Source organism: Cryptomeria japonica, chromosome 10 (assembly GCF_030272615.1).
Source record: "Cryptomeria japonica chromosome 10, Sugi_1.0, whole genome shotgun sequence".
Classification (NCBI taxonomy): domain Eukaryota; kingdom Viridiplantae; phylum Streptophyta; class Pinopsida; order Cupressales; family Cupressaceae; genus Cryptomeria; species Cryptomeria japonica.
Genome location: NC_081414.1, coordinates 101,005,068 through 101,024,636, shown reverse-complemented (window position 1 = coordinate 101,024,636; position 19,569 = coordinate 101,005,068). Strand labels below are relative to the sequence as shown.

The 19,569-nt window shown below is 37.4% G+C and overlaps 1 protein-coding gene across 5 annotated transcripts in view; it reads right to left on the bottom strand.

The window, feature by feature from the left end:
- LOC131072555 (flowering time control protein FY) overlaps positions 1 to 19,569 on the bottom strand; it is a 104,448-nt gene that overhangs the window by 76,359 nt on the left and 8,520 nt on the right. For 3 of the 5 annotated variants that reach the window (XM_058008732.2, XM_058008730.2, XM_058008728.2), the window contains exons 3-4: positions 5,942 to 6,026; positions 5,451 to 5,542 (exon numbers count right to left, since the gene is read on the bottom strand). In XM_058008732.2, the coding sequence (XP_057864715.2) occupies positions 5,451 to 5,542; positions 5,942 to 5,975 (126 nt within the window). In that variant the 5' untranslated portion in view covers positions 5,976 to 6,026. The remainder of the gene's footprint in view (positions 1 to 5,450; positions 5,543 to 5,941; positions 6,027 to 19,569) is intronic. The other 2 variants (XM_058008729.2, XM_058008731.2) reach the window with 2 other exon arrangements.

Below are 19,569 nucleotides of genomic sequence, written 5' to 3'. Positions count from 1 at the left end.
ACATGTGTTCACCTCCTTGAAATGCAATTACAATTTGTCATAGAAATAAATATTAAACGTATTTACTCTCATGTCCCCTAAACACTTGCCAAGGAACATGGAGACAACTGAGAATGACATAAGCATGCAAGGTTAATGTCACCTATCCTAACAATTCTCAAATCATATTCAATGACCTTAAAAAAGTTCTATGCTGATTTGGAAACTTAGTAATCCTCTAACAGAAGCCTTAGACATGCCCCTTGATTTGAAGGGGTTTTAATGTCTTGATGTATTAATGAGGCCCAATAAAGCAACAAACCTTTTAGCCAAGGAAGTTTTCAATTCTAAGTTAAATGTTGAAGATTGGACACAACTAGAAGAGGTGGTGCTAGAAGTTTTGTGGACACCACAAGTGCCTACACCACCCTTCATGATGAAGAGACATGTTTTAAGCTAGAATATAAATTCTAGGTCAAATTCATTATATCTTTATTGTTTTAAAGCGAAGTTGGCACACTTATTGTCTCTATTGTTAATTGCCTTGACAATTCACCATGAAGCTACATGAGAATTCTCGCCAACCATCAAAGAATTTTGTAAGTCTGTTTGAGACGTCGGGACAAATTAACTCTTCTTTGTGTTTATATTCTCTCGGTTCACTTTGTGTTGTCTATTACACTCAAATTTGTAACTGCTTGAATTTGTTGTTAAGTAGCAAGCAAACAAAAAGGCAGCTCCAAAGTCTAGACAGCACCATCTCAGACAAACTCTTGAAATTAACATTCCTCAATGTCAAACAACGCTCCAAAACTTGTGACATATTTTAGGCCCTAAAGGCATAGTTTGCAAACTCGGACTTAGAGAGTACTTGGCAAGCCCAAAAAAATTGACTCTACAAAAGCTTGGCAACTTAGAAAGTACTAAAAATCAAAATTTCTTGAAAAAACCATATTTTTTTTGCAAAATTCAATTGCAAAGTGTATTAAACAATGAATTGACATCTCAAAAGAGAAAATGCATGGTTTTATAGCAAAAAAAAAAGTGTTAAAAATGTATTTTAACTTAAGTTTTACCCGCGCGAGCATTTTTACCCATGTTTTTCTTGTGTCTATGAAAACGCGCGAGTTTAATTTGTAAAAACTTGTAGAGTGAAAAAAATAGAGTACTCAACAACTCAAAGTACTTGTAGAGTTTGCAAACTATGCCTAATAGGATGGTTTTCAGTGGAAATAACCACTGAAATTTAAGGACAAGAAGGCCAAAGCATCCATTCTCCAAATCTTAACAAGCCATATTCCTTATGTGAGGCCCTACCTAAAGGTCATAAGATTCCAAGTAAACAGCTTACATGTCTACCAAAGTAAAGGATATTGATAAGGAAGTGAAGGTTAAGAAAATGTGTTTGGCATATCACAAGTACTTGGTGGGTATGAAAGTGAAAGTCATCCCAAATAAGATGCAAGCTAAAAGGCAAAATACCCTTTCCTGTTCAGTCGCTAGAAGCAATTATCATCACTTTGGTTATCCTAAAATGGCTGCCAGATTCTAGCTCCAAAAGTATGTTTTTCCAAACCAATTACAAAGATTACTCATGTTCCTAAACCAGTAAAACATTACAAAGGTTGTCTGCAATGGGTCAACCCACTGCTAGTGAAGAATGCATCAACTATGATATTGCTATCAAGATGCAAATGTGTAGTTTTCGAGTCAAACTCATTGACCCATATTTCATAAGTAGAGGTTCACAAGAACCCATCCTTGAGAAGGCTCGATGCTTCACCTCTGTGAGCGTCACCTAGATGCAATGAGTGCTAAGTGGAACATTCATTCTCATGAGAGATGGGTTCTTGTGAACCACTCACCTAGATGCAATGAGTGCTAAGTGGAACATTCATTCTCATGAGAGATGGATTCTTGTGAACCACTACTCATGAAATATGAATCAATGAGTTCGACTCAAAAACTACATAGTTGAACCCTGATAGCAATATCATCATTTAACTTCTTGTGGAAAATATCTCCTACATATCAATGCATCAACTGTTAAATTCACTTCCTTGAGAGCCACCCTTCTTGTATCAGTTGTGGAATTGGTTCATTTATGCAAACAACGAGATAGTTTTTCACTGCTCTTAGGCTAGGTGTGTATTGCTATATCTGATAAATCAAATACAAGAAATTATAATATACATGACACCGCATACGACACAGAGCTCGGTAAAATATATCTTTATTCGTACATGAAATTATTATAAAGAAGACCAGAGATGGTTGCCCAAGGACTACAACCATGCTACCTTTCTTAGCGGTACACAACATATTTAAACGACTCAACAATTGTCGAGAGGAACACAACCATCAACCAATAGACACATAACTACCTGAGAGTGAGAACCCACTTAATACAAATAAATAATACATTGGCAGATAACAAATATTATCAAACATAACAATAGGCATTTTATGCCAACTACGTCATCCCCCCCAAAAGAAAAAGTCATCTTCCAAACAAGAAGTAAACAACATGTCATATTTGGAAAGACTAATGACAGACAATGACTTGGACTGGACGACCCCAACTTGTAGTGTACCTGCCAAATCAAATGGGGATTTGGGGATAACACCCCCAATGGGGGTTTGGAGGCAACACCCCTGTTGCAAAGCCCAAATTAAGACCTTCAAAACCACATGAAACTCCATGGCGCACATGATTTTCTTGATTTTTTAAGATGCCAAAAACATTGTTGATGAAGCCAAAAAATTTCCTACCCTTACCATACGGCCTGATCACATACGGCTTGATACGCATCACATATGGCCCAAAACAAAACACGTAGTCTAAAACAAAACATGTATAGTCTGAAACCTTATGTACAATCTTGAATACCTAGATTGGTTTTCCACGTACAGTTTAGTGTTTCCAACGATGTCTTTGAATTCGAGTACGACATCTCCTTTGCCCCATACGGACTTGACTTCTCTACTGTCACATGCGGCTCCGTGTATGACCTTGACCCATACATCCTCTTTTATCCATACGACGCGTGTAAGTATGTTCTTGCAGTTACGTATGGTCTTTCATGTATGTACAACTTGTGTATTTGCTCTTCGTACTACCTCCTCCCTACTTGTCCATATAGTGTACTCATGTACGGCCTTCTCTTTCTTCCATACGGCTTCCTCACGTACGGCTCACATGGCACCTCATCTTCTCCCACGCATGGTGTGTTCTTTCCACCCTTTTCACCTTTGTACGAACCGCTCATGTGGGATTTTTGTTTTCCATATGGATTGCTTGTTCTCATGCTTGGCCGGTTGCTTCTCTGTAAATACAATCTCTGCCCATACGGTATACTCCTTATGTACATTGTTCTTCCCCTCATACAGCTCCCTTGCATATGATTTGCCAAGCTTGGATGGTACTTCATCTCCTCCATGTAGCTTCTTTCCACTGTCCCGTACGGTTTGTGGTTCTTCCTTACATACAAGTTACTTCCTCTCACTCCAACGTATGTGTGGTCCTCTCCGTACGGCTCTATTGCTTTGCTCACGTACGACCTACCAATCTTTTCCTCGTGTAGTTCAATGCTCTCATATGGCCAAGTATCCTTTTCTCCGTACGAATTGGAATGATTGTTGTTTGTAGCATAGGGTCCTGCATCTAAATTCTTGTCATACGGCATGAGGGTTGGGGGATGCCATCACCAAACTCTTACAGTGTTGTCCGCCAAATGTTGTCGTTCCCTCCATTTAACTTTTTAAATTTTTATTGGCTGCATTATATTTTTCTTTTTCTTTTCATTTTCCATCATCATAACTTTACACGCTTTCATCACCAAGGGTTGTAGCTTCAAGGAAATTACATGTTGGAGAAAATACCTTGTAGTCCATTTGTCGATGGAATAGTTCATTCAAAGAACTTGTTTCATCCTCCCAGCAATCTTCCAGTTCCATTACCCATTCATCATTTTGTTTCATTCTCTTCCTTCCTCCGTACTCCACTCTCCGTCTTCAAACTCTGAGTCTAAAGCCGTCAGCTCTTCACTCACAACCTGATTCATCAAGTCAATGACGTACTTCCTTCCCTTGCTCTCGATGAAAAGTGTGTTTCACTTCCAATTGTGATCTACCTTCGCAGTGATTAACCACCCTCTCTCAAGGAGAACCTCGTACGCCAAATGTTTACTACTATATCTGATGAATCAAATACAGGAAATTATAATATACATGACACCGCATACCAAACACAACAATAAAATATATCTTTATTTGTACATGAAATTATTACAGAGAAGAAGACCAAAGATGGTCGGCCAAGGATTACAATTAATATGACTATACCATACTACCTTCCTTGGTGGTACACAACATATTTAAAGGACTCAACGGTTGCTGAGAGGAACACAACCGTCAACCAACGGAGACATAACTACCCGAGAGTAACAACCCACTTAATACAAATAATTAATACATTGGCAGATAACAAATATTATTAACATAACAATAGGCATTTTATGCTAACTACACTAGGTTAAGGACCAATAGCTATTCCAGGCAAGGATAATCTGTTAGAAGCATTTTTTATTTTTTCAGGTTATCCTTAGCATAGTGTAGAAGAATGCAGCCAGCAATACTGTACAATAACCCTGGCATACTTCTCTAATTTTGGATTTCAGAGGTTCAACTGGACCACAGTTGAAAATTCAATTATGTTGTTTGGCATTCTAAAACTCTTGATGGTTTAATGAAGACCGATTCACTTCATTTTCAATTTTTTTCAATTAAATGTTCCAAAAAGATCCTGTGACTTAGCCAAAAAAACCACAATTGCAGAACTATCTTTCAATTCAAAATCATGCATCCTATACTTCATAGAGAAAATATTTAGCTATATTTTGATGAAGATTGTCAAAAGTTTAAGGCAGTTTCTTGGACAGAACCATATATTAAAATAAGATGCATGGCATAGTGAAAAAAAAATCATAAATATTGGTGTCAAAATTTGACTGCAACCAGTAGCTGTCCGATTGATAAAATCAGATGCCTAAAATTGTAGTCAACAAAGGAAAACAATGACTCTGTGCAACTAAGAAGAAAATTTGTGAGATAATTACTCGCTAACTACTTGGGCTAACCAACCCACTTGAAACAATAAGAAGAAATAAAGAATCAATGTTATATCTCTATTGTCAATGCATGTCTGTTCCTTAAGGAAATTTGTAGATTGAGATAGGAAACCAAAGGTTTCTTGATGATCACTGAATTTGAAACTTTGCCTAACTTGAGCCAAATGTTAATAAATATTCCTTCATCATTCAAACAAAGTTGACGAACAAATAGATAGTTTTAAAATATTATATATAAAAGAAAAATTCAATACTGTAAAAATATCTAGAGATTATAACAAAACATCTTCAAAAGTAAGCTCCTGAACTTTCATAACAAGACTATATTTAATTGCTGCAAACCTGCATATATCGTACAACTGTGCTAGTATAATCAACAGTCCGCCGATGTACAACCTTTCTGACTCTTCTAGCAGCAAGCCCATCTCCATGTGCTGCAAAATAAGCCCAACAATTGTTTTTTTAGTACAAGCAGGCATGAATTCCCAAAGAACTTATCTTAAAACTTTATAACACACTTAATTGAAAACCCAGAAGAAAACTTCTATAAAATTCTTTGTTATAAACATGCAAAGTATTTCAAATTTAAGCTCAATTGTTCAAATAGTAACAAAGACAGCTGATAGCCTGATTCCAATAAATAGGACACTGTAAAGTCCAACCACAACTTAATACCGTATCCAAATACCTTACTTAAGGATGAAAAATGCTTCAAAGCCAATGCAATATCTAGAATTCAGTATCCTGTATCTTTGGGAATAAATCATTTAAAAGATCATATTTGGAATCCAACATATACTTGGATTTCAAAACAGTTCCATATCTATACATACAGCTATACTCTCCAGTTAAGGTGCTTGACGCCATAGAGGACTGCCACACTGGAAGTGCGCTGTGATATTCACCACTCTGCTGCTGCTGTTTTCATACATAGAATTATAAAAAATAAGTAGCACACTTATCACCCTACCCTACAGTACCTATCATAAATTTTCATAAATGAATAATAAATTAAAAACAAACCATACCCTTTTCAACAAACCAAAAGATCATGAACCATAAAGGTCACCAACAGAAGAGGTAGATATTGAGCATTGCTATATTATATATCAACTAGCACTAAGCAAACCTTTGTGCCTGCTAGCAATTAAAGAGAATAAGCTGAAAGTCTTTCTTGAAATGCAAATTTGTTTTTGTGTGTTTTTTAGGCAATCCTCGTTTCCAAAGTTGTCAAATTTTAGTTTATCTGTAGGCAAGCTTCTGGAAATGATTGTGTGTGAGTTTTTTATCGATGTTTCGGATCACACTCCGTGATCCATCATCAAGATGTATGAGAGTACAAGAAGCAAAAAAATTCCAGAAGCTTGCCTACAGATTATCTATGGATTGTGGAAATCTCATTTCATCACATTTTAGTTTCATAATTTCATTCATTACAATGCTATAAGGCCATAAACACTTTAGATAAGATTGGGTTTGGAAATCCAGAACCCTGTTTCCGGGTTTTGCATTGTAAAAAAGTTACAATAGTAAAGTGCAATGGTAGAAAAAGAATAAATACAAGGAGCTGTAAAATACCTTAACCCTATAAGAAAGTCCTTAAGGGTACTGCACTCAACTCCTTAAATAAAAGTAATGACATATATAGTAAATATAAATACTTATGATTCCAGACTAGCCAAAATGGTGCATACATCAAGAATATGCAACATTATTTGGTGCAGTGTATACAGAATCAGCAAGTACTGGCAAAATTTTTTGCCCAGTGAATGACTTGCAGGTTTTCTCGTGCACGCAGGGGACCCCAAAACTCACCCTAACTCATAAACTCTAAAAAATCATGATTCAGACCTGTGCGCGGAGAAAACAACAGCAATGGACAAAAAAACACAGGTTTTTTCGCTATAAAAAAACCCTCTTTCAACGCTTACAAGCACGATGATGCAAGCAGAGACCAGAGATTTCCAATGCGATTTGCAGCAATTCAACATGTATGTTCAAATTAAATTTTTTTCCTATTTTTTTATTTAGTATCACCAGAAAGAAGGGTTGTTCTTGTTAATTTAATGTTTCTGTATTTTGTTATGTAATGGAAGAACTATTTACTTTTTATTAGCTTAGACTGCATGCAAAAGCTTGTACCACTACTATATGAGTTTATTGTTCAACAATGAAAATGAATTTTGTCAAGCAATAGTGTGTTTTAATCTTATTTTCTTGTTTGTCTAGTCCCTTTCTAAAGTGCAGAACATTTGCAATTTAGGCTTAGGCTTATTTGCAATTTTCTTTTTCTAATTTTCCTCTCAATTTTGCTATAATTCACAGTAAAGTAATGAAGATAAATTTATTTGAAAGAATTTGCATTAAGGAAACTATAATATGGTTTCTAGGAAATGGATTGTTGTATTAGTTAAAAAATATTTTAAAGAAGCATAGACGAGTATAAAAGTTATGGGGATGAAAATAAGAGGAACTAAGAAGGCAATACATGGAGCTTGTCACAAGAAACCAAACAAACTGATTTGGAAATTAAATCATTCCTTATCCAAGGCTTTAAAATGTAACTATTTCTCTAAAGATGTCAACAAAAAGATACGGGTTGAATGGCATGGTCGTCACTGTCAAACTGAAACATGAACAAACAAGAACATAGAACATCTTGACAGCACTTTAGAAGCACAACCAAGACAAATTATATATAGAAGAAAAAGGGATTGAAAATAACAGTGATTGGCATTTAAAATAAGACTTTCACACATCATTATTTTAGATATGAACGAAATTATTTCTGTTCTTTAAAATCCTCGATGTTCTTGAAATCAGGCATTTAAAATCCTTCTTGTTCTTCTGGAAGGATGAATGGAATAATTTATTTCATTCATTCTTTCAGAAGAACAGCAAGGATTTTATATCAGTTCAAAAAAATCTAAGCAGCCTTCATTATTTTCAATTATCTACACTTACAGCACTATTCTCTATCAAAAATTATTGTATTTCAATGGTTTTTTTCACCAAGTGCCTGATTTCAAAAAAAAATTACATTATTGTTACTATCAATGTTGCAGGTTGACTTAAAATCACAATGGTATCCAAATCCGCATCTGCTTCAAACTCAGCAAGTGCAAGTGCAAGTCAACCTGTTGGAGGAAAACCCCCTAGTAACCGTGACCCCACTTGGAAACATGGCATAATGGGACCAATACCAAAGAATGTTATTTCTACTTGGTGCACGAAGAAGCATAGTGGAGGCATCAATCGCCTTAAATATCATCTTGTAGGCATTCCTTGTCGTGATGCTAAGCAATGCAAAAAAGCCCCTAAAGAGGTCAAACGAGAGATGATAGCCCTCCTTGCAGCACTAGATCAAACAAAATTGGAGAGGGCAATGTAACAAGCAGCCATAAAAGAAGCCATTGCTCCTAATTTGTCAATAAAGGTGAACGTGTAACACAATGTTGGCTCTAGTAGCAGTCCATGTATATGTGGCCAATCTTCCTCCTCCACTTCAAGCAAATTAATTTTTTTTGTGCCTAGAAATGAACCAAGATCACAACCTTCAATGGAAGCTAATGGGTGGAATAGAAAGGTGCATAAGGAAGCAGATAAACCTCGTACAAACTTTTGGTATTATAACAGAATTCCCTTCAACATGCCAAGGAATCCATATTGGGAGAGTTTGGTGACAGCATTGATAGTTGCAGGGAAAGGGTTCAAGGACCCTAGTCCAAAAGATTTATTGTTGATGCAAAAGAAATTGTGGAAGCTAAAAAGAAGCAATGGAAAAAGTATGGATGCTCAATTCTTTCAGATGGCTAGACAAATCGAAGAAACTACACACTTATCAATTTTATAGTGGTTTTAAATGGAGTGATGGTTTATTTGAAATCAATTGATGCCTCCAACATAATAAAGAATGCAGAAAATTTGAGCTTGATGCTGGAGGAGGTTGTTTTAGAGTTGGGCATAGAAAATGTTGTCCAAATTATTATCGACAATGCAGTGGCATACATGGCAGCTAGAAGATTGCTTCAAGAGAGGCATCCAACACTTTTTTGGACCCCTTGTGCAACTCATTGCTTTGACCTTCTTTTGGAGGACATAGGCAAAACTGATTGGGGGAAACCAATTTTAGAAGAAGCAAGCGATATAACAATATATAATCACCCATGGGTTCTATTGTGACGATTTCACACATTGCCTCATTGCAAATGGGGACCCACACCCCCACTTTTTTGCTTGTAAGCGTTAGTTGTCTTAGTTTAGTTGTCTAGCTTGGCGGTAGTTTCTTGAGCTATTAGCCTCTTGCTTGTGAGGGGATGCAGTGCAACTTCTAGGTCAGGTCAGGGTATGGGTCTCAAGCAATTTGTTAGTAGTCAAGTCTCTCTCTAGGTTAGAATGAAGTCATAGCAGCTATCAAAAACTTGAGTGATGAATAGAGATCAAAGTGAACAAACCTACATGCTATGTAATGGGTGTAACAAACCCTAACTAAGGTTTCCACCTTTCAATCTTGACCATTGATGTGGATTTGATCTTGGCCCTTCAATTGTATTGAGAGGTTTGTTGTGACCTAATCACACATCACCCCATTCAAAACGGGGACCCCCTACTTTTTAGGCCCTCTCGATCTTTTGTTTTGGTTCTTGGGGTCTTTTGGTGGCAATCTCATCAATCTCTCTGCTTTGCAAGTGTTTGGGGGTCAAATTGATCAAGTCTGCTTTTTGTTTGAGCTAATTTGGTTAAGTCTAGGGCTTGTTTTGGTCATTTTAGGGTTTTATCCTTCGGTCCAAGATTTTAGGGGTTTCTTTTAAGGTTTTTGAAAAACTAAGCTTAGAACAAGAATCAGGACCCTTCAAGGAACCTCCCAGTAAAATGAGCGAAATTGGAGTTTAGAAAGTTCCTATTTTTTAGGGATTTTACTGCATCCCAAAATGTCTTCATTTTGCCAAAAATCAAACTTACTATTGTTAGTAAGTTTCTATTTATAGTAAGTCTTCCTACGTCCTGTTTTGGGGTTTAACTCTGACATTTTGAAAAGTTTCTATTTTTGGAAAGTTCATTTTTGACAGGACCATTCAGGCAAACGCTAAAGACTGAGCATTCTTGAAGATCTGTACAAATCCAGAAGGTTAGAAAGCAAACAAGATCAATCAAAAATGGCTCAGTGTTGGCATCCATTCCTGAAATGGAAAGCTCAAAAATCACCTAAGTATGGAAGGTCACTTCAAATTGATAAATGGCACCCTGAATCTGAGACATCAAAGATTGATCAAGTCTAAAAGATGAAATTGTGCCAAAATCCATGGCATAGGGGATTTGGCACCCTGGAAAGAGATAGGGCGTTGGAATGGGGCACTCAAGGAAATCTTCAAAATCTTCAAATTCCATGCCAAATGCAAAATAGCGCCCAAGTGCAAGATGGGGCGCCAAACTCACCTAAGCTTGGAAATCCAAAAGTTGGTGAAAATCCTTGCCAAAGTGATTTTAGCACCCATTCCTGGGGAGGGGTGCTAAAGTCACATCAGCATGGAGGAATGAAAAAGTGTAATTTCCTTGCTTATGTGGGAATAGTGCCTAAAGGTTATAAAGGGTGCCAAATTAGGTGGTTCATGGAAATCCCAAAATTCCATGCTCATGGGCATTTAGCACCCAAAGTCTTGGAGGGGCGCTAAAGTAGAGTTATCAAGGAAAACTCCAAAACATCAAAATTCCAAGCCAAAGAAGAAATAACGCCCAAAGTGGAGGATAAGGCGCCAAATGAAGCCAAGCTTGGAAAAGAGGGAACAATGAAAAATCCTTCATAGAGTGGATTTAGTGCCCAAAGTCCTAGAGGGGCGCTAGAATGGGGAGAGCATGGAAAACTAAAAATTAATCAAATTGCTTCATCACTAGGATTCAATGCCCAAGGAAGGTATCCAACTTCAAAGTGATTAAGACGTGGAAAATGATGAAATTCCATGACAAAGTGAATTCCACGCCTAAGTTGGAAAATTCAGAAAATCTTCCAAGGCATGGAAATCCAGGGGTCGGGGATGAAGGAAAAGCAAGAATTTTTAGGCACCAAATCTTATCAGAATTCAAAAAATTTTGCAGATTTGGACTCATGAGAGATTTCTCTCTCTCCTAGATCCAGGTCCTAAATTTTAGGAAAGTTTCTAAAAAATAGGAGATGGCGAAAAAGCATGGAAAATCTTCTCCAGAGCAAGTAAGGGCGTGCCAAGTGGAATTAGTTGAATCTTGAAGAATCTTCCATTTTCCCTCCAAAAAATTCGAAATTAGAAATTAATGAGTTGGCAAAGGAATATTCTAAGTATGACGCATGACTTAATGCATTAAGAGAAATTTCCAAATTTGAACTCAACTACAACGGAAATTCCATTTGCATGGCGTGGTGAATGGTAAAGTATGACACATAATGAATGCAATTGCCAAATTAGATTCCTCCCAACTTAATAGCACGATTGGAGAAATTCTATATGCGTGAAGATACATTTCATTTCTCATGTGCAAGATTTAAGAAAAAAGAGTTGGAGAGTGAAGAAAGTCATACTTAGAGAATTTTTCATCATTTTCGAAGACCTTTTCCAGAATGGCAAAATCAAGCAAGGCGGCTACCATCACCAAGCAAGCATAGATAAAAGCAAAGCTGAAGGGATTCCTTTCAGAATCTAAGATGGTGTCCAAGTGGAAGGAGATCAGCGATACAAATTTTGGAACATTCAACTTGGCTGCTTTCAAGATCAGGATGTTCGGAACAACAAGGCATAGTCCATCTCCTACAGCCGCTAGGATCGTCAGAAGTGGAATTGTTGCGGTGGCTGATTTTCTCCTGCCATCCAGTGTCCAGACTTGATTCTTGAATGTGCAAAACACTACAATCCAGAATGGAGGACAATTTCAATATCAAGTGGCAAGTTGTTAGCCACATTGACTCCGGAATCAATTGGTGAAGCCTTTGGAATTCCTTCACATCATTCGATGACTTACCGAACCATGAATGGCGCTAAGGCAATTATTGATGCAGGTCCTGACAGATGTGCAGAAACCATCAACAAACATTGGTTGCCGAAGCCTAGACCGCACATCTCCAAAATGCTAAAGACACTCACCATCTTCAAATTCAAATAGGAATATGTGGACTTGATAATGATGTTGAGTAGGATAATGGGGTATCCACATACCATTAATTTTGAGTCGTGGATGTTCTTCTACATTGGCGAGGTTATGAATTCCAATAGGTTGGTGGATTGGGCCAAACTAATCAACCACTACATGCATGAGCAGCTAAAAGATTTGAAAGAAAAGAAATCCCAATCCTTCTACATGAGCTCCTATGTAATTTACATGCTTGCAAGGATGCGAGGCTTTGATGGGCTGCCTAAAAAAGAGTTATGGGTTGCGGACCAACACAACTAAAAGTTCATGAGAATTATCCTCAGTTGCACCTCCACAATACTAATTCTTTCAAGCTGGCGAATGACACTCTCACCATGTACCTGACCAGACTCAAGCAGAATGAGCTCCACACAAGAGTGTCACCACAGGCTAAGGCATTGGTTCAACAATTTAGAGCCACGTTCCTACAATTTCCAAAATTCACATATAGCAAGACACAGGACTTCGCTTTCCAGTCATATAAACTGTCACGGTATCCATCCGACAAACTCATACTGTTAGAACTTATGAGGCAATTGACAGCTTATGATTAAATTCAGAAGAAGAAAAATTTATCTATTGAATTCCCAATCGTCCTCAGGGATTATGTGGAAGTGTGCCCGAACTTAGCAGCAGCGGAGAAAGCAACTAAAGAATTGCCATTTTACCGCTTGGCATATTACACCACCAGGTCTTGCTACAATCCATATCGCAAGATTAGAATGGTTGTCGGAGTGAAATTTTTACACAAGTTTCACCTAGAAGACTACTAGGAAGATGCAAGGGAATTTTTATACAAATTTCACCTAGAAGACTACTAGGAAGATGCAAAGGATGATTTTGATGTCAGAAAGAAGATGTTCTCCAGGCTGCCCTTGCAAATAATCAGAAAAGGTGAAGTAATGCAGGTGCCAAATCAAGTGAAAGAAGATTCGGACTTGGTGCAACCAAAATTTGAAAAGGTGAAGGATGAACCTATACAGCTCCCAAATTGGTTAGAACCAAAAGTTGATGATCTGGATGTTTTGGCCAGACCAGTTCTATAATTTACTAAACACCGGGTTGATCGGCATATAATAAGGCTGAAAGAGAGAAATGTTTGCTTGACTTTTCAATTGATGGGAAATCTTGATTCCCACAGCGAGACTACGGGAGGATCTTCACAAGCCCAAGGTGAATAAGGAGAAGTTCGGCTTGATAAAGGGAAGAGCACTCCAAAGAGGCCGAGGACGACAAGGAAGAAGGATGATCAACAAGAAACCCAACAAGAAGTCCATCAAGAAGTTCAGCAGGAAGAACTACCGTAGAAACGAGCAAGGGTGGAAAGGATGCAGTCGTCGGCTAGTTCTTCTAGTGTGTGGGAGGTAGAAATGTTTTCACAGGAAAATCCAGTAGGTCCACCTCCAAGCAACGTTCTTGACAATGCTCCAGCACAAGGTATTCTCAGTGGCAGTGCTTCACATAGACCCAATCAGCCAGGAGGTCAGAGACAGGAAATTCCTCCTTATCAAGAAGAAACTCGCCAAGATAGTTTCGTAGAGGCCATCCTCTGGGAGAGGGAAGAAGAGTCGCAAGAGCACGAGCAGATGGAAATTCATAGTCACTCCATTCCTGCTCCTAATTGGCTGATGGATAGATTAAGGAGGGAGCCCAAAAAAGAGATTGATCCAGCACAAGGGTTAGAAGAGCTTTAGAAAAGAATGGATCAGCTGACAGAGAAGGCTCCCCAGAAATTCTCCAAGGTCGTAAGGGATGAATTTGGATCTCGAACCCTGCATATAGCTAGGCCTATAGTAGATAAAGACAGGAATAAGATTATACCAGAGGATTATGTGATTAGACAGGTTGATCTAGGGCATGCTTCCACCGGACAGGTAATTGAAGACTTTGAAGGATCTTCCTTGGCCATGACAGAAAAGATGTAGAAAACAAAGGCAAAATATAAAGGTTGAAGGAAGAAAATAAGGCCTTATGCGAATACATGTGAAGTCTCAAGCGGCCGCTCAAGGAAGCAAATCCTTCATTTGTTCCTCCTTCCCTCCCTAAGGAAGTCATTGATGACACAGAAGTAATCAGGGAAATGGCCTAGTGTTCCAGGAAGTGGGTGGAAGATGTCTTTGCTGCGGCTGGAAAGTTCATTGAAGACTTGGCTCAGCTTCACACCAAATTTATTTCCCTTCTAAACAAATTGGAGTTAGCGGAAGGTTTATGGGAGGACGTTCACGTTTACCAGGACTTAACCATTCCGCGACTCAAGGCCTTAATTAAAGTTCCAAAGCAAACACTAATTGATGGGAAAGTAATTCAGGAGAACGAGGTTTATGACTTTTCCCAATGGTTCTGCGTCGTTTGCTCCAGAAGGAATACCTTTGAAAAGTTTAGCATGGAGTCTTTAGCTTTGAAAGACTCAATTAGAAGGGTGCAAGAAGAAATTATTAGCAGAATTGAAGCATTGTTCGCAAAGAGGCTGAGTGAAGATGGAGTGACGGTGAATTCCTTGAAATCCCAACTGCATGAATTCTTCTTCGTAGGTTCGTTTTCTAAGGAACATTTTGCAAATGTTTCTTCATTTTCCCGCACGATGAAGAAAACACAGGAAATGATGGTGGAGTGGGAAAACTTCTTTTCCAAGAGCGAGGAAGAAATCACCCTGATGGAATTCGACAATGAAAGTGTGCCAAGTGTCTCCATAGGAGAACTGGAAGCCGTCATTGCTCAATTCATCACGTATACAATTAATGAGCGAGATAATGGTCGTCCATTCTTGGACGAGAATCTTTTGATGGAATAGTGGCGGTACATTTATTGATGGAATATTTTGACTTAGTGGCGGCCCGGTCAATGCATGTTGAATGCATGAGGAATCTTTTTGCATGCAGCCGCCATATTAATGATTTTATGACAAATTCCTTTTGCATGCAGTCGTCACATGGAGAATGATGGGCATTTATTTCTACATGAGGAATATTTATGGTATTTTGGGCATGTTTGATGTAATGGGGTGCATTTAATGCACAAATGGATGCCATTTTTGGCTTATTTGAATTTATTGTATATGGGCTTAGTGGGTATTCATTGTTGATTCCCACCTTGTTGCATCTTGAGTGGAGAATCTTTTATGGTGAAACCCTAATTAGGGTTTGCATGTTTTCATGGCCCAAGGCCTATATAAAGGGGTGACCCCCTCATTTGTAAGAGAGGAGGTATTGTTTTCAAAGATTGTTGCTTAGAGTTTTTGAAGCAAACACTTAATACATTGTTCGATTGTTGGTGTGCTCTTGTGTTGTTTCAAAGCTTGCATGTTCTCGCTCTCTTCATTTAAAGTAGATTTGCTTTATGTTGTTAGAAGAACTGGATTTGATAGGATTGCTTATTGCAGAGTCTGAGCACATACTTTTGTGTGCAACTGATTGTTGCATACTTTGCAAAGTTAGCCTGAGCCTATTATATGTGTATGCTTAACTTCGATTATCAATGAAGATTGTTCGACTTGAAGGTCTCCATTCGTGATTTGAAAAACCTCTACACACCCTCTAAAGATTGCACCGCCTTCGCATAGGCGTGGATTGATTCTACTTAAGTAATCCTGTCTCCTTGTTCTTAGGATTAAGTTAGTCTTAGTGTAGTTTCTTAAACCCTCGCCTTATTTTATTTTCAGTATATTCCAAATCAAAAAGTCTTGCAAAAACATTGTTTTCAAAGCTAAATCATTCGTATCAAATCCTTGAACTTGCACAAATTTGTTATCCTCTTCAAGTGAATGTGTAAGACCCCTTAGGTTATCAGCAAACTCATCAACTGACTGAGTCACGTCCAGGCTTAAAGAAACCTTGGAGTTAGCCGTTTGAACTTTTTTTTGCAATCTTTGCACACGGTATAACTTTGATCAAGAGAGAATAGAGTGACCGTTGGTAAACTTTATTCTATGTTAGACACTGTCCTAAAAAACACGTCAACAGTTCCATTTTCATTGCATAACATTCAATGATTTTGAGCTAGCCTTAATTAGGGTTTTATTTGTTTTAACTTTGGCCATTGATCCTAGATCAATTTGGAACTTTCATTTGTAATAAGAACTCTGACCTTTCATTTGTAATAAGAGTTCTATATAAGATAGCTCATTTCATTTGTACCTCATAAGAATTTTGGACAATTGTTGCTATAGTGCTGCCAAATTGATATAAGACATTGAAGCTTGGAGATTTTATATGCTATCTTGGAGTATTTGCATGGTTTTCTATCTTCTCAAGTCAATTTAAATTTACTTAAGTTACGTTAGTTAAATGGAAGTCATTGTGGATGATTTATTGTGAAGCTCTTATGTTCATACCATTTACAATTTGTTGATTATAAGTTGTGGTGCATGGTTAGTCTGAACCTTTAAAATAAGCTTAACTTCAATTGTTTCTCACTCATTGATATGCATACCTATGGTATTAATGATTATTACTAGTAATTTGAATATCATTAGCTTTCCTTAGAAGATCACACCATCTTCACCAATTTGTTCATTGCATGGCAAAACAAAGCATGGTTAAGTTTCCTTATGTCATTCATTGTCCCTTGCATTCTAGGATTAGATTAGGATCTCTCTCAAACCTTATTCCTTTTTCACTTTTTTTTACAAGTCATTAGTAGTAGTAAACAGAGAACTTCATTAAAATCGTTCCAAAGCACAATCAAACTCATATGGCATTTTCCTTGACTTGAAGTGATCATCTCCGAGAACCATTGCGTAAGCCCCCTTGGATTACCAGCAATACCATTGAGACTATCCACATGTCAAGACTTGACAATAGAAACCTTGGAGTCATCTCAAGTGATCATTTAACTCAGCATTTAAGAGGATTTTGTTCAAGAGAGGATCGAATGTTCAATACTTTATTCTATGTTCGAGGTATCATAAAAAACACATCAACACATGATTGTTGTCATATGTTAATATATATTTTTCTTCTCATACATCATGCCTACTGTCTCAATACTCATTTGTTGCGCACTTAGCGAATCGACAATAATCTTTTTGTCTTGTGCTTCAATAAAGTTGAGAGGCATAAACTTGTTATTTTATACTACCTTCAATCATATTAGCAATTTATCTCTTAATATCAGTCTAAACTTCAACATGGTAAGTAGACATCAATATGCCTTATCTTGATTGCTTCATCTGATGGTAGGTAGACTTCATTCCACAATTTAGTGGCCTTTGGCCTTAATAAGATATACCTCATTTTCCTTTGACATTGATGATAGAAATGTGCACATCCTTGACATCATTGACAACTTGTCTAGGACATTGTCTTCTTACCTACTTGACATCAATGACAACATTTCCAACGCCAAGTATGACAAGGACGATTTTTGGGAATGGTATTGTATGTCTCCAAACAGCTCCAAGTCTGTCCCAGCAATCTTTGTTTGCCATCAGCAATACAGAACTCCAATGTCAACCACTTTCCAATGCTCAAAATGAAGATTTAACTCTCCCCACAAACCCACGTGCTAGCAAGATGAATGGCACCTGTCTAGAGGGCAATTTGCATAGAAAATTCAGTTCTTCAAACCCAACGTATGAATGCTCTAAAGATAGCACCCAACAATGAGGAATGCAACTAAGCAATACCTAGAATGAAATCTCTAACAACCACTGAGTTATGAGCATAAAAATGATTTCTCATTACTCTAAAAAAGCACACCAGCACTCAGAAAATCTCCAAAACTCAACCAAAAATTGAACAGCACTTCAAAAAGGCTCACCACACCCAAAATCACAACACCCACATCAAAATACTGTAAATGCTTTCATCTTCTCCAAACCTAGAAACACCCACAAAGATAAAATAATTGTAAGTCTCAAACCAAGTACACCAACCAGCTAGAGTGGGTCTCTCACCACCGAAACCAGCAAACAAGAAGAGGATTTTCATCCTCAACCAGCAAAAGAATAACTCCTTGAGCTCATTCCAGCAACATTTTATTAAGTTGTCAAATCATCTATGTGCAAATGAGAGCTCAAACTCATATTTATAAAGTGAGAAGAATTAGGGCAACTTGCATTTGAATATGAATATTTTTCCCTCTCATTTCACTTTATTAAATAACATGAAATTATGCCCAAGAGGTTCAACCCCTTTCTGAGCTCACAACATAACTTTTAAAAGACACTTTATCTCTCCTTTAATCTCGGTGTCACTTTTGGAGGCAATATATAAATATTTTAAATTACTAAAACTCCTCCTATGCCTTGGCATCACCTTTTATGTCTAATTTGCTTTTTAAAAACAACTTGAAGTGATCACATTCCTAGGGGTAGGAATAGAGGAACACTTTATGAACACACAACCCTTAAGTTAAAATGAAAATAAAAGAGCTCTTAAGTGAAATAAATCAAATATCAACTTGTCAACCTTAAAAATCACCAAGGCACAAAACTGGAAAGCATTGCACTCTGAACTGAGAGAAGATAGAAGTCAAGACCCAGTGCTAAAAATAGCACTTACTAAAAAAAGCCATAGCTATCCAAAGCTTGAAACTGAAGATACTGCATGTTGAATCTGGGAGGAGACCAAAGCTAAGACCGATTGCCAAAAATAGTGATTACTATAAATAGTAAGTCAGTCAAATTTCTCAACCAACCAATCAATGTCCAAACTGACACTTATAAAAATAGTAAACCCCGGACGAGTTGTCTGAAATCACTCCGAAAAGTGTCATTTATCTCTATTAATCCATCTAAACACATGGGCAACATCAAAATACCCCTCTAATCCTGCTGACACCAACCCAAAAAACCAACACTAGTTGCACTAGAAGAGTACCAGAAAATGGGGACATTGTGAAGGATGCATACTTCATTTCAAAAACCCTCATTGAGGTCATAGAGATGGTGGGTGTTAAAAACATTGTTCGAATCATGATAGACAGCACAAAAGTTTACAAAGTAGAAGATGTTTGTTTGAGGAAAGGTAAGCACACATTTTTTGAACAGCAAGTATCATCCACTTCGTCAACTTGGTGATGAAAAAGATTGACAGATAAATAGATTGGGTGAAAGAAATATACACCACGGGTGAGGATGTTTAATGTTCATGACAAAACATCAGTGATCACAAGGCATATTTAGGACATTTCCAATTTGGAGTTGTTCAAAACTTCAAGGTAACTTCACCAAATTTCACTTTTATTGTAAATTTAAAATACCTTTAAGTTTACAACAAAATTATAGTAAGAAATTATAAATTATATGGCATTATTACTTTTTAAAGTCTTAATTTGTTGGTTTTTCACTACATTAGGCTGTTGGGAC